The following is a 13,021-nucleotide window of genomic DNA, read 5'->3' as shown; positions in this document are numbered from 1 at the left end:
CAGTACAGCAGCAGCCAATCCTAAACCAGCAGCCAGGGCCGTCAAAAGTAATCATGCGGCTTCAAGTATTAACCCTCCAGTCACCTGGGCCCCAAAGGTGATGAACCCTGTAAAATGGGGCCCTTAAAAAAACAAAAAGCTTCTATGTACATGGTACCTATATGGGGCCCCTGACTGCAGAGAATATAGCCCCTGTACATGGCACCTATATGGCCCCCTGACTGCAGAGAATATAGCCCCTGTACATGGCACCTATATGGGCCCCTGACTGCAGAGAATATAGCCCCTGTACATGGCACCTATATGGGCCCCTGACTGCAGAGAATATAGCCCCTGTACATGGCACCTATATGGGCCCCTGACTGCAGAGAATAAAGCCCCTGTACATGGCACCTATATGGCCCCCTGATTGCAGAGAATATAGCCCCTGTACATGGCACCTATATGGGCCCCTGACTGCAGAGAATATAGCCCCTGTACATGGCACCTATATGGGCCCCCTGACTGCAGAGAATATAGCCCCTGTACATGGCACCTATATGGCCCCCTGACTGCAGAGAATATAGCCCCTGTACATGGCACCTATATGGGCCCCTGACTGCAGAGAATATAGCCCCTGTACATGGCACCTATATGGGCCCCCTGACTGCAGAGAATATAGCCCCTGTACATGGCACCTATATGGCCCCCTGACTGCAGAGAATATAGCCCCTGTACATGGCACCTATATGGGCCCCTGACTGCAGAGAATATAGCCCCTGTACATGGCACCTATATGGGCCCCTGACTGCAGAGAATATAGCCCCTGTACATGGCACCTATATGGGCCCCCTGACTGCAGAGAATATAGCCCCTGTACATGGCACCTATATGGCCCCCTGACTGCAGAGAATATAGCCCCTGTACATGGCACCTATATGGGCCCCTGACTGCAGAGAATATAGCCCCTGTACATGGCACCTATATGGGCCCCTGACTGCAGAGAATATAGCCCCTGTACATGGCACCTATATGGGCCCCTGACTGCAGAGAATATAGCCCCTGTACATGGCACCTATATGGGCCCCTGACTGCAGAGAATAAAGCCCCTGTACATGGCACCTATATGGCCCCCTGATTGCAGAGAATATAGCCCCTGTACATGGCACCTATATGGGCCCCTGACTGCAGAGAATATAGCCCCTGTACATGGCACCTATATGGGCCCCCTGACTGCAGAGAATATAGCCCCTGTACATGGCACCTATATGGCCCCCTGACTGCAGAGAATATAGCCCCTGTACATGGCACCTATATGGGCCCCTGACTGCAGAGAATATAGCCCCTGTACATGGCACCTATATGGGCCCCCTGACTGCAGAGAATATAGCCCCTGTACATGGCACCTATATGGGCCCCTGACTGCAGAGAATATAGCCCCTGTACATGGCACCTATATGGGCCCCTGACTGCAGAGAATATAGCCCCTGTACATGGCACCTATATGGGCCCCCTGACTGCAGAGAATATAGCCCCTGTACATGGCACCTATATGGGCCCCTGACTGCAGAGAATATAGCCCCTGTACATGGCACCTATATGGGCCCCTGACTGCAGAGAATATAGCCCCTGTACATGGCATCTATATGGGCCCCTGACTGCAGAGAATATAGCCCCTGTACATGGCACCTATATGGCCCCTGACTGCAGAGAATATAGCCCCTGTACATGGCACCTATATGGGCCCCTGACTGCAGAGAATATAGCCCCTGTACATGGCACCTATATGGCCCCCTGACTGCAGAGAATATAGCCCCTGTACATGGCACCTATATGGCCCCCTGACTGCAGAGAATATAGCCCCTGTACATGGCACCTATATGGGCCCCTGACTGCAGAGAATATAGCCCCTGTACATGGCACCTATATGGGGCCCCTGACTGCAGAGAATATAGCCCCTGTACATGGCACCTATATGGCCCCCTGACTGCAGAGAATATAGCCCCTGTACATGGCACCTATATGGCCCCTGACTGCAGAGAATATAGCCCCTGTACATGGCACCTATATGGGCCCCTGACTGCAGAGAATATAGCCCCTGTACATGGCACCTATATGGCCCCCTGACTGCAGAGAATATAGCCCCTGTACATGGCACCTATATGGCCCCCTGGCTGCAGAGAATATAGCCCCTGTACATGGCACCTATATGGGCCCTTGGCTGCAGAGAATATAGCCCCTGTACATGGCACCTATATGGGCCCCTGACTGCAGAGAATATAGCCCCTGTACATGGCACCTATATGGGCCCCCTGACTGCAGAGAATATAGCCCCTGTACATGGCACCTATATGGGCCCCTGACTGCAGAGAATATAGCCCCTGTACATGGCACCTATATGGGCCCCTGGCTGCAGAGAATATAGCCCCTGTACATGGCACCTATATGGGGCCCCTGGCTGCAGAGAATATAGCCCCTGTACATGGCACCTATATGGGGCCCCTGGCTGCAGAGAATATAGCCCCTGTACATGGCACCTATATGGGGCCCCTGACTGCAGAGAATATAGCCCCTGTACATGGCACCTATATGGGCCCCTGACTGCAGAGAATATAGCCCCTGTACATGGCACCTATATGGGCCCCTGACTGCAGAGAATATAGCCCCTGTACATGGCACCTATATGGGGCCCCCTGACTGCAGAGAATATAGCCCCTGTACATGGCACCTATATGGGGCCCCCTGACTGCAGAGAATATAGCCCCTGTACATGGCACCTATATGGGGCCCCTGACTGCAGAGAATATAGCCCCTGTACATGGCACCTATATGGGGCCCCCTGACTGCAGAGAATATAGCCCCTGTACATGGCACCTATATGGGGCCCCCTGGCTGCAGAGAATATAGCCCCTGTACATGGCACCTATATGGGGCCCCTGACTGCAGAGAATATAGCCCCTGTACATAGCACCTATATGGGGCCCCTGGCTGCAGAGAATATAGCCCCTGTACCGTTGGGTGGGAGACACATATTTCTCATGCAATGTTGGGGTCTAGTTGTTTAGAATAATGGAACTGCAAGTCACGCAATATAACGACAAACCAGTCATAGCAGTAATATAGACAGGCACCACAAACAATCATCATCCCCTTTAATAAATAAATTCATGAACAAAATATTTCTACATTAAAATTAGATAAAGCTAATTAGAGAAAATATTTCATGTTACACATTTTAAGCAAAAATAAAATATATTTCTGTCAAATACATTTTAACCCTAAAATATATCATTTAAAGCATGCTATACATCTCTGTTGGCTCAGAAGAGTAGTTAGCTTCCCTTGAGTGTTCCATTCTCGCTACAATGCATTATGGGAAAAACTTATACCCTCACTTCAGCCCCACACTCCATTGGAAGTGGGAGCCGGGTACCAGTTCTTACCTATATGGTAGAGATGCCCCGTTTTATCCCCTGCAGCCCAACCACAGAGCTGCCTATGGAGCCCAAGGAGGTCAGACTGCCCCCCTGTAGGTACGTATATTAAGACTTGCTATAGCCCCAGACATGGCCAACAGCCCCCTGTTGTGCTTGACCTATAACTCCTAGCATCACACAGACAGCAGAAGGCAGCAGGGGGTGCTGGGTATTGTAGCTGAACAACCCCTAGGGGCACACACTGACCATCCCTGCTAGAGACGCATAATCCCTGTAATCCCATTATCCTCATTGCTTTTTCATTGGAATGGTAATTGTCATAAAATCCTCGGCGAGAGTCACGTGCTGCCCAGGTAAAGCACTTTCCGCTTGCTGCTTAAGCACAGTCACGTCCTCATCCCCTTCAGTGACCAGTCCCGGGGGCTTATACCTCTGGCTGAAGTGAGTCAGGACCAGCTTTCTTGCACAACACAGATTTGCAAAGTCTGCTGCCATTTTGGGAGTGCTGTGACCATGCTCCTTGGCTTTGTCCATCTGGCTGTCATCCAGGGTAGCTTCATGAATCAGAACATCTGCGTCACAGCACAGCTTGGCCCCGCCCACTGCGATAACACCTGAGCAGTCACCCAGAATGCACACCTTCCTACCAGGTATAGGATCTCCTAATACATCAGAAGGGGAAACTTTCTGTCCGTTATCCAGGGTAATTGTAGCACCGAGCTTTAGCTTCCCGCACACGGGGCCAGGCTGGATACCTGTCATGCACAATACACAGAAATACATTATTAAAGCAATGCAGATTACATTGGCCAATCAGTTATATTCCAAGGTAACATTTTATGTATCTTTGAGTGATACCGCACCTATATATATATATATATATATATATATATATATATATATATATAATGTAACCTTATATATAACCTTACTTTTTGGTGAAGTTATTGAAGTTCCCCCCCATTTGCCTACCTAGACACACTATAACAATATAGATCATATTTTTCATCATATCATATATTTTTTTTTACTTTTGTAAGTAACTGTTACTTGAAGTCCCTAAACCCGACTGTTTTGCCGACCTGACTGTCCCATCTCAGCCTGTCAGTTGTAGCTTCTAAAGCTAAGGGACTCTTGCTGCACAAATATGGCCGTCCATTCATAGAGGAACATGGGGGATCGGATAGGTAATGTAAAAGCATCGGGAAGTACTTTTATGCAAAAATTCTAAAGTTTATTGAAAGACAATGTTATGATATATCTTTAATATGAACAAGTAGGGCCGGCCATACTGCTGGGCAGTATGACACATTCTCTCTTCACAATGTGTTATCCTTGTGACAAATAATGGCACAATTGTTGTTGCAATTTCTCCGATATGTCTATAAAAAGGACTGAGAAAGTTGACTGGTTGCAAGAAGTAATACTTACCCAATTCCTTGAGCTTCTGCATGTTTAGCTTGCCCGGGCGCTCTCTCTCCTCTATAACAAAGCCGAAGGAAGGTATCCGATGGAACAGTTTAAACGCTTTCACGGTGAATTGTTCATCTGCAATAAGCTCATAACTTCCGTCTTCAGGAGACGCATAAATTGTCCTGCCTTGTTCTTCTGTAGCCAGACAGCTCTCTCCGCCACGGGATGAGAAGTCTTTGAATTCTTCTGCCGGACACTGATCTGGTGAAGGCACCAATTCATGGACCACGTAGGGAAAAACGAGCTGCGAGTGGGAGATTTCCAGGCTCCTTTGGACAAATTCTCTCAGTCCCACAGGACCATAGATGTCTACCAGCTGTTTGCTTGGGGTACAGCCACACTGGAGGCTCACAGTACAAAGGAAACCAGGCAGCCCGAACATGTGATCTCCGTGAAGGTGCGTAATAAAGATCTTTGTAATCCGTCCTATGTTGGGAGAACAGAGAAAATGTTACATAGTTTCTACTGCTATGATTTTGAAACTAAAGGTGCCCATCCACAGGGCGATTCTAGCTGCCGATATTGGTCCTTTAGACTGATTCGGCAGCTTATCTGCCCGTGTAAGGGCACTAACGACGGGCCTGTCCGACCAATATCTGGCCTGAAATCAGCCTGATCTCAATCTGGCAGGTTTGATTTCCGTTGGATCGGGGACCGCATTGGCTCGTTGATGTGGTCTTTGAACCGACAGAGCCTATACCTGCGGTTCCAGAGCCAAACAACCTAATTTGCCTGATATCACCCACCCGTAAGTGGGGATATCTGGACAAGATCCGGCAGCCAAAACACTATTACTCTGCTAAAATTATATTGTTACTTTTTACTACTTAATACTTTTTGTTATCTTTCAATTCAGGCCCTCTCTTTCAAACCACTGCTTGGTTGCTGGGGTAAGTTGGACTGTAGCAACCAGACAGCTGCTGAAATCCCAAATTGTAAACAATAAAAGATGATGGTGTCTACACCATTTTGAAAGTTAATTTAAAGATAAAGTACCTCTTCAATAGTTAACAGATTTAGAAACAATAATTTGCCTGTTTTTCTGCTTAGTAGAATGCCAATATTCCCACATATAAAAGGCTGACAAGTTGAAAGGTTATTGCTTGGTAAGGCAAGGAACATATTTTACCAATTCTCCTGATATTGCTACTGCAAGACCTGCAGTCACCGATTGCTGCCAGTTGTGACTACGAGCAGTGGCCAGATCCAGCCAATCAGTTTGCTGCCAGTTCAACACTTGCTGATCTGTGCAGAGCCAGTGACAGCTGACATAGAGGCAGGCCATTAAAGTTTAATAAGCTGCGCTTGTGAAGGAATCTTGAATATCTCTTGGGGTTTTATATTTTGCTTCCTAGGATTATTGAGCACTAATCCTCTAATGTCAGAGAGGGTGTGGGAGAGGAGCCAGGAACATAATCCGGCGATGATAAGAATCAAATGTAACAGTGTACCCTGGAATCCTAAGCATGGATTAAGCACAAGCGTGTGTGTTCCTTACTCAGGAGGCTGATTTTAGACTTATCTGAATGCTCAGTGGGGCCATCAGACAACAGGACGGAGCCCACCAGAATTATAATGGTTAATGTGAATGGAAAATAAATTAGCTGATCACATTGGGCACCTTTCTCTTTTTTTCTGCATAATGGAATACATGCAATGCATAGCCATGCAGCTAGTTACCTCTTTATAGATAGTTGAACAGTAATGTTAAGCAAATGTGTGCCAAGGTACCTCCTGATGCCCTCTTTATGAGCCTGCAGGCTGACTCCAGACCACCACTTATTCTGGGCTCGTTCATACCCAAATCTAAACATCATAAAGGCACTTACAGACTTCAACTCTGCTTAGCAAACTGGGGCAGCAAAATGTTAGCTGAATTCTGCCCGAGTTAGCATGGAGTGATTGTGGGAGCACAGTTGCAGCCGTAATGAAGCCTTGCTAGTTTGGGATCAGAGTGCAGGCAAGATAATGCCTGGCCCTGTAACTGCAGCACATCACAGGTAGCCATTTTATTTTTTGCAGTGATTCTTTGCAGATTGAGGGTTGCAGGGGTTGTCAATTAAGGGCAAGGGTTTGCCATTTGGTCTGGCACTACTGGGCTCCCCAGCAGTGCTGGGAGATGTAGAGTTTGCTACCCCTATTGGTCCTTCTAGGAACAGCACCTCTTGCAAACCAGAACAGCCAGGATTGAGTTGTAATGAAAATGTGCCCTCTAGTGGCATGAAAATGATGGCAGGAGACATATAGGATAAATGAAACAAATGCTAATGTTGTAGGCAGTTATGAATAATATATGGTGCTAGTTTAACTCGGGGCTAAAAATTAATACTATGTGTAAAAATGCCCCCTTTATTGGAGCTCCCTATAGATCTGCTGTCCATGTTTCATGAGGGGTAGGCATGTCCTAATGGTCCCTGCCAGAAGAACAGTAGCAGGGGGAGAGCCAATCACAGCCCTGCAGCCACACAAGCAAAGACAGCCTTCGGTTCCCTATCAGGTCAGCCTAGCTGGTGATTGGTTCCAATCCTATATTGCAGTGTGCTGAGTGCCGCCGGCCCCCCTGCACAGCCTGGGAAAGGAGGCAGCAGGAAGTGGAACAGATGGGCGGGACTATTGGGATTTATGGAGAAATTTTCAATAAATCTGCCCCAAACACTACTTTTTAAAGCACATTCCTTCTGTATTTAGATGAGTACAATTCATTGGCACAGTATTGTTTTTCACACACTTTAATTGAAAAAGCAATAGCTGTTAATGTGAATTATATCATCGCATATCTAGAGAGGCAGTATTTATTCCGCTGCCGATCTCTTATTGACATGAAAAACTTTCTTTGGAGCAGATGCAAAACTGGGATCCACCAACCTGCTTTTAGTGGGCTCCTCATGAACTGAGTCTGGGTCCCCTCTCCACAATCGAACAGCCAACACTCGCCCTCTGTCCTGAAAACCACGGCGGAGGCTCCTCTACACGGAGATGGATAGGCCGAGCCCGTGCCCAGGAAAGTCACGTCCATAGACATTCCTGCTCAGTCACAACAAAACTTGCATGATTGAACTTGAAAAACCTTCTGTCTTTGAAAGAATCATCTTGTTTATGGGGATTATGTGATAAGAATCTTCATGTTTTTCCTTTTCTGAAGTAACATATTGGCAATTGTTTTTCACCTTTAAAAAGTTAAAGGAGAACTAAACCCTAAAAAAGGAATATGGCTAGAAATTCAGTATTTTATATACATGGATGGGATCAGTTATTCAGAAACCTGTTATCCAGAAAACTCTGAATTACGGAAAGGTCATCTCCTATAAACTCCATTTTAATCAAATAATAAAACATATTTCCTTTTCCTCTGTAATAAAAATTATTTATGTTAGTAGACTTAAAACATGGAGATCCAAATTACGGCAAGACCCCTTATCCGGGAAACCCCAGGTCCCAGGCATTCTGGATAACAGGTCCCATACATGTACTGAAGTTTCCCACAGGTATAAGAATTATCATCCAGGCATTTAAAATTTGACATAGCAGTTTCCCATCTTGGATCTTGTTAGGCCATATTATGAGAGCCAGTGGCACTGCACATGCTCAGTGTGCTCTGAGAAGCTAATCTTAGCTAATTTTTAATTCTAATTCAGAATGTACTGGTTTCTGAGCTACTGTGTAATGTGCAAGTTAAATGATTTATGAAACATTATATTGCTAGTGGATACCTAAGCTCATCTTCGAGGCAAAAGGAGCACCGCCCCCCCCCCCCAAACGCCATATTAGACCTGTCAACTAAAATCTGACACCAACTCCTGTATGAAGACAGAATGAATTTACTGAGAGGTGGGCAAGTGAAAACTAGTTTATTACTAGATTATTTCAGGAATGGTACAAAAATATTGATTGATTATATTTGTCTTATTTCCACTTATATGAAATTGTAATTTTCTCCTTTAGAGAATGAAGAAGCAGAAAATGATCACCGCTTGGTGCTCCTACAGAAATTCCCTGGGCAGGAAGTGGAACAGATGGGTGGATTAAGTAGGTTTTTCTACAAATGTTCAAAAAAACAACTATTTCAAGCACATTCCGTCTATATTTAATACAGTATAATGCTGATGGGATGCCACTGGAATCAACCTGCCATTAAGTGGAGGCAAAACCAGCCACCAGGGATTTCTAGTTGTAGAGAGTCCAGTGATACAAAACTGAAAATCACAGTTCAACAGATAAGAACTGGGCCAAGTGCTATTGGTGCCCAAGGCAATACAACCTCACCCGGCCTCTGCCCGCTCTCAACCAGTTCAATGCATCCCCACCCTCCCTGCTAGTTACTGACTTCAGAACCTGCAACTAAACCCCCCCAGCTATGGGCCCTAGGTAAGTACCTATCCTGCCTGCCTCTAGTCCTGGCCCTTACCAGAAAAAAAAATAAAAGGGGCATATTTATTACAGTGTGTAAGCCAACAGCACTGATGTTTCCCATAGCAACCAATCAGCAATTAGAATCGAACGGTCAACTACAAGTCAGAAAACAAAAGCAAAGATGTAATTGGTTGCTATTCCAATTCTGGAATCCACAGAAGCCCAATGAGTCCCTGCACTGCAGAGTGACGTATATGAGGGGATCTAATAAAAATGTTGCCTCAGGGCTCTGTAACCCTTTAGTTACACCACTGTGTCCCCGAAGATATTGGTATTGTTGTTCAATAGGAACAGTAATTATGACATACAGAGTAGGACAGTGTTAGTGCTGCTGGGACTGGGCAGTAGCAGAGCTTCCAAAGGGGGGGGGAGCTTTTAATTGTCCCTCACTCGCAGACTTGTGATTGGTTCCCATGTGGGGTCCCGACCCAATAGCGGTTCTAGTTCTCAATGAGAACCTGCACCGAACAATAAAACTACAGCACCCTTACTGCCATGATGCATACCGCCTAACACTCCCGCTTTCCCCCCGGACAGTCCCGCAGTTGAATAGTTTAGAAGTACAGTTTCTATCCGGCACCGCGTCTCCTTCCGCTCGCTGAACCGCACGTCAGTGAAGTCTCATGTCGCACAATTGTGACGTCACATCGCACGTACAGACGCGCCGTGACGCTATACGTAGCCGTAAGGGAGAGGGCGCCGTAACTTGTGGGCATTAGTTCATAATGTCTGTATGCTTGTTGGCCTCAGTTGCTGCTTGTGCCAGAGAACAAATAAACACACACACACTTGGCAGTACCTGTCACAGAGCCTTTGTAACCTTGAATGGAAGTTTTTGCACAAACAAGGGATATAATAAAGGCGAATTTAGGAGTGAAAGGAGTGGTTCACCTTTAGGTTAACAGAATGGTCTATTCTTCAATTCAATAGGTCCTTGTTTTTTTATTTTGTATTGTTTTTGAATTATTTGCCGTCTTCTGACTCCAACTTTTAAATAGGGGTCACTGACCCCGGCAGCCAACAAACTCTCCCTCTGTGAGGCTCCAGTTTTATTGCTGTTAATTTTATGCTATTCGTCTTTCTATTTTGGCCCTCCCCCTATTCATATTCCGGTCTTTCTTCCCAATCACTGCCTGGTTGCTAGGTATATTGTACCCTAGATACCAGAAAGCTGCTGAAATGCCGAACTGGGGAGAGCAGTTTAAAAACTGCAAATAATACAAAATAAAGACCAATTGCAAACTGTCTCAGAATAGCATTCTCTATATCATACTTAAAGTTGTAAAGATGAACAACCGCTTCAATGGGCGAAGACTGACCAATAGGAATCTTTTATCTTTTGTTTTCTCTGGTCCAAATTCCAAACTCGGCAGGTTCCCTGTCAGTAGAAAATTCTGGGGCCCCAAAAGGGCATCAGCTTGGACCGGTGCTGACAGGGGTTTCCCTGAGAGCGTTAGACCATCCCAGCTGTCACCCACTGGTGCCCATAAACAGACTGGGGCACTGGGATAACTGCGGGCACCATCACTCCTATCGGGGACACAAGGAGGAAGTGCAGTATGTGGGGTGCATGGAGGGGGGATGACATCTAAAGAAGCAGCTCCCGACGGGGGTGGGGCCCCCAGGCAGCCATCGTGGGCTCCTGACACCCCAGTTCAACACTGTAATCAGAATGTTATGGTTATTTAGAGTTCTGGCAGCAGCCTTGTAACCTAAGGCAAGTTTATCCTGCCGTTTGAGGCGGCCAAGTTGATGCTAGCCCCCTCGCGCTTAGTTTTCATCACTAGTGCAGAGAATACAATAGCGCTCTCTGTGTTAGAAGAGCCAAACTTCTGATATAAAAATTGGAATTTTGGCTCTTTAAGATACCGAAGTGGCTTTTTGACTCCCCTGGTAACTTGCCGAGTGCGGTCACCCGAGGTTTCTCAACTCGCCCCATAGCAGAAGAACAATGGGGACCCCTTAACTTCAGAAGACCATTATAGATTCTAAAAAATCACCCCTATGTCATGGCCTAAATAATCTCATGACTTCCCTCTTCCCAGTTGTTTTATTTGCAGCTCACTCCTGCCCTTAACTGGTGCCACTGTAGCTGCGCCAATCCCGGATGTATGTGTGCCCAGTATTGACTCATACAGACTTCCCCAGAGTGACGCTGACCCCCTAAGTGCCATAAATGTGGCTGCTGCCTTGTGTAGGCATGTTAGTGGATCATGTTTATGAATTGTATCCCATTGCCCCATACCCCTCTTCTCTCTCCCACTATGAAGGCCTCAAAGAGGTGCCTAGTGGGCACCCTCACTGCCTCTGCACCAAATAAAACCAATCAGGTATGCCCAGTAGGCACCTGTTTAAAGCAGAAGGAAAGGCTAATAATGAGTTAATCCCAAGCTGCAGGCATACCTTCAGCTCTCTCAATAGTGCCCTTAAGTCTCCCCATATCTCTCCCGTTCAGATGACCAGAAGCCTCATAGGAAAAAAAAAAGAACGCTGAGCTCTGTAAAGAAAGTTCCCATAATGCCTCACTCCTGCACCAAGACCAAGACCGGTGTACATGCTCAGTGTGTAAGACTATGAGGAATATTCCTGCTGAATGGCTCAGATCCACATTCCTAAGGGGGGGGAGTCAGTTCTTAGCATTCTTGAGAGAGGGGGGAGCAGGAGAGGGAAGAGAGCTGCGTGTCTCTGGCACAGGAAAACAAAGAGACAACAAATCTTTTGGCAGAGGACTCAGTGCAGCGTTACTGTGACTGCTTATTGCTGTATTTACATAGAGTTTTCTGTTAAAGCTTAAGGAGGGCTCAGAAAACAAAAGGGGTGGAGCTTCAGGCTAGACAAGGAAGTCAGTAAAAGAGCTGCAGTTCAGCTGCTTGTAATAGAGAAATAAAATAAATCTGCATACAGGGAGAAAGTTATGTTATTCTGGTGCCTGTACAGAGTAATTTTAGAGACCTTTTTAAATAAAAGGTTTACTTATTCTATAAATTCTGGGGCAACACCCTTTGATATGGAACCCCATTAGAACTGAAAGAATCCCCTAACCCCACAAATTAGTGATGCTGAGAAGAACCCACTAGCCGTACCCAATCCCCTAGCCCAGCCATTAGTTCTGATGAATAAAGACAAACACAGGGCTCCCTGATTGGTCACTTCCATGTTTTATTTATAAAACATTTATTTATTAAGTTACGCACTCATGATTGTCCCTCTCTGTATTCACAGTGCTTAACCCCCTCATGTCTATATCCAGTTTCCATTTCAGGTTCAAAGAGGTAAATATTTTATATAAATTTACTGGAGGGAAAAATTTGCCACAGGAGTCTAAAGGTGAAGACACACGGAGCTACTTAGTAGCAGCTACTTGTCGCCGCTACTAAAACAGACAATGCTGATCATTTACTGATAATTGTCTCTACGTGTGTTTTACCAGAGGCAATTCTCAGTATTGTCTATGGCAGGGGATTTGCTGGTGTTTAGTAGCCATGAAAAAGTAGCTGCTACTAAGTAGCCCAGTGTGTCTTCACCCTAACATAGACTGCAGCAACTACGCAATGTCACTTTAAGATGGAAGGAAAGACAGACCCTGTTAATAAATATATATTTATAGGGTTTCCCCCTCTTTTCCCTAATTAACATTAAAACATTTGTGCTGCAGTGACCCTTCCTAAGGCTTTTTAAAGGACATGTAAAGCCTACATTTTCCTACAATATATATATATATA

At 45.8% G+C, this 13,021-nt stretch overlaps 1 protein-coding gene across 2 annotated transcripts; it reads right to left on the bottom strand.

The window, feature by feature from the left end:
* Nucleotides 1-3,097: 3,097 nt before the first annotated feature.
* On the bottom strand, nucleotides 3,098-9,989 carry elac1 (elaC ribonuclease Z 1). Of its 2 annotated transcripts, none has more exons than XM_031900426.1 (4): nucleotides 9,864-9,989; nucleotides 7,755-7,913; nucleotides 4,848-5,315; nucleotides 3,098-4,171 (listed from the first exon to the last, which is right to left on the bottom strand). In XM_031900426.1, the coding sequence occupies exons 2-4, from the start codon at nucleotides 7,909-7,911 to the stop codon at nucleotides 3,705-3,707; spliced, it is 1,092 nt and encodes a 363-aa protein (XP_031756286.1). In that variant the 5' UTR covers nucleotides 7,912-7,913; nucleotides 9,864-9,989; the 3' UTR covers nucleotides 3,098-3,704. The 2 variants fall into 2 exon arrangements, with proteins under 2 accessions (XP_031756286.1, NP_001017028.1); NM_001017028.2 differs by having other exon boundaries at nucleotides 3,118-4,171; nucleotides 9,806-9,897.
* Between the last annotated feature and the right edge of the window lie 3,032 nt (nucleotides 9,990-13,021).

The sequence above is a fragment of the Xenopus tropicalis genome, chromosome 1 (assembly GCF_000004195.4).
Source record: "Xenopus tropicalis strain Nigerian chromosome 1, UCB_Xtro_10.0, whole genome shotgun sequence".
NCBI lineage: Eukaryota > Metazoa > Chordata > Amphibia > Anura > Pipidae > Xenopus > Xenopus tropicalis.
This window is presented reverse-complemented; position numbering and strand designations above follow the sequence as displayed.

Coding starts and splice junctions, on each gene's coding strand:
- elac1 (XM_031900426.1), bottom strand. CDS start 7,911: ATGTCTATGGACGTGACTTTCCTGGGCACGGGCTCGGCCTATCCATCT. Junction 5,316..7,754: donor GAGGAGCCCACTAAAAGCAG/GTTGGTGGATCC, acceptor CTCCCAACATAG/GACGGATTACAAAGATCTTT. Junction 4,172..4,847: donor GCAGAAGCTCAAGGAATTGG/GTAAGTATTACT, acceptor TGTGCATGACAG/GTATCCAGCCTGGCCCCGTG.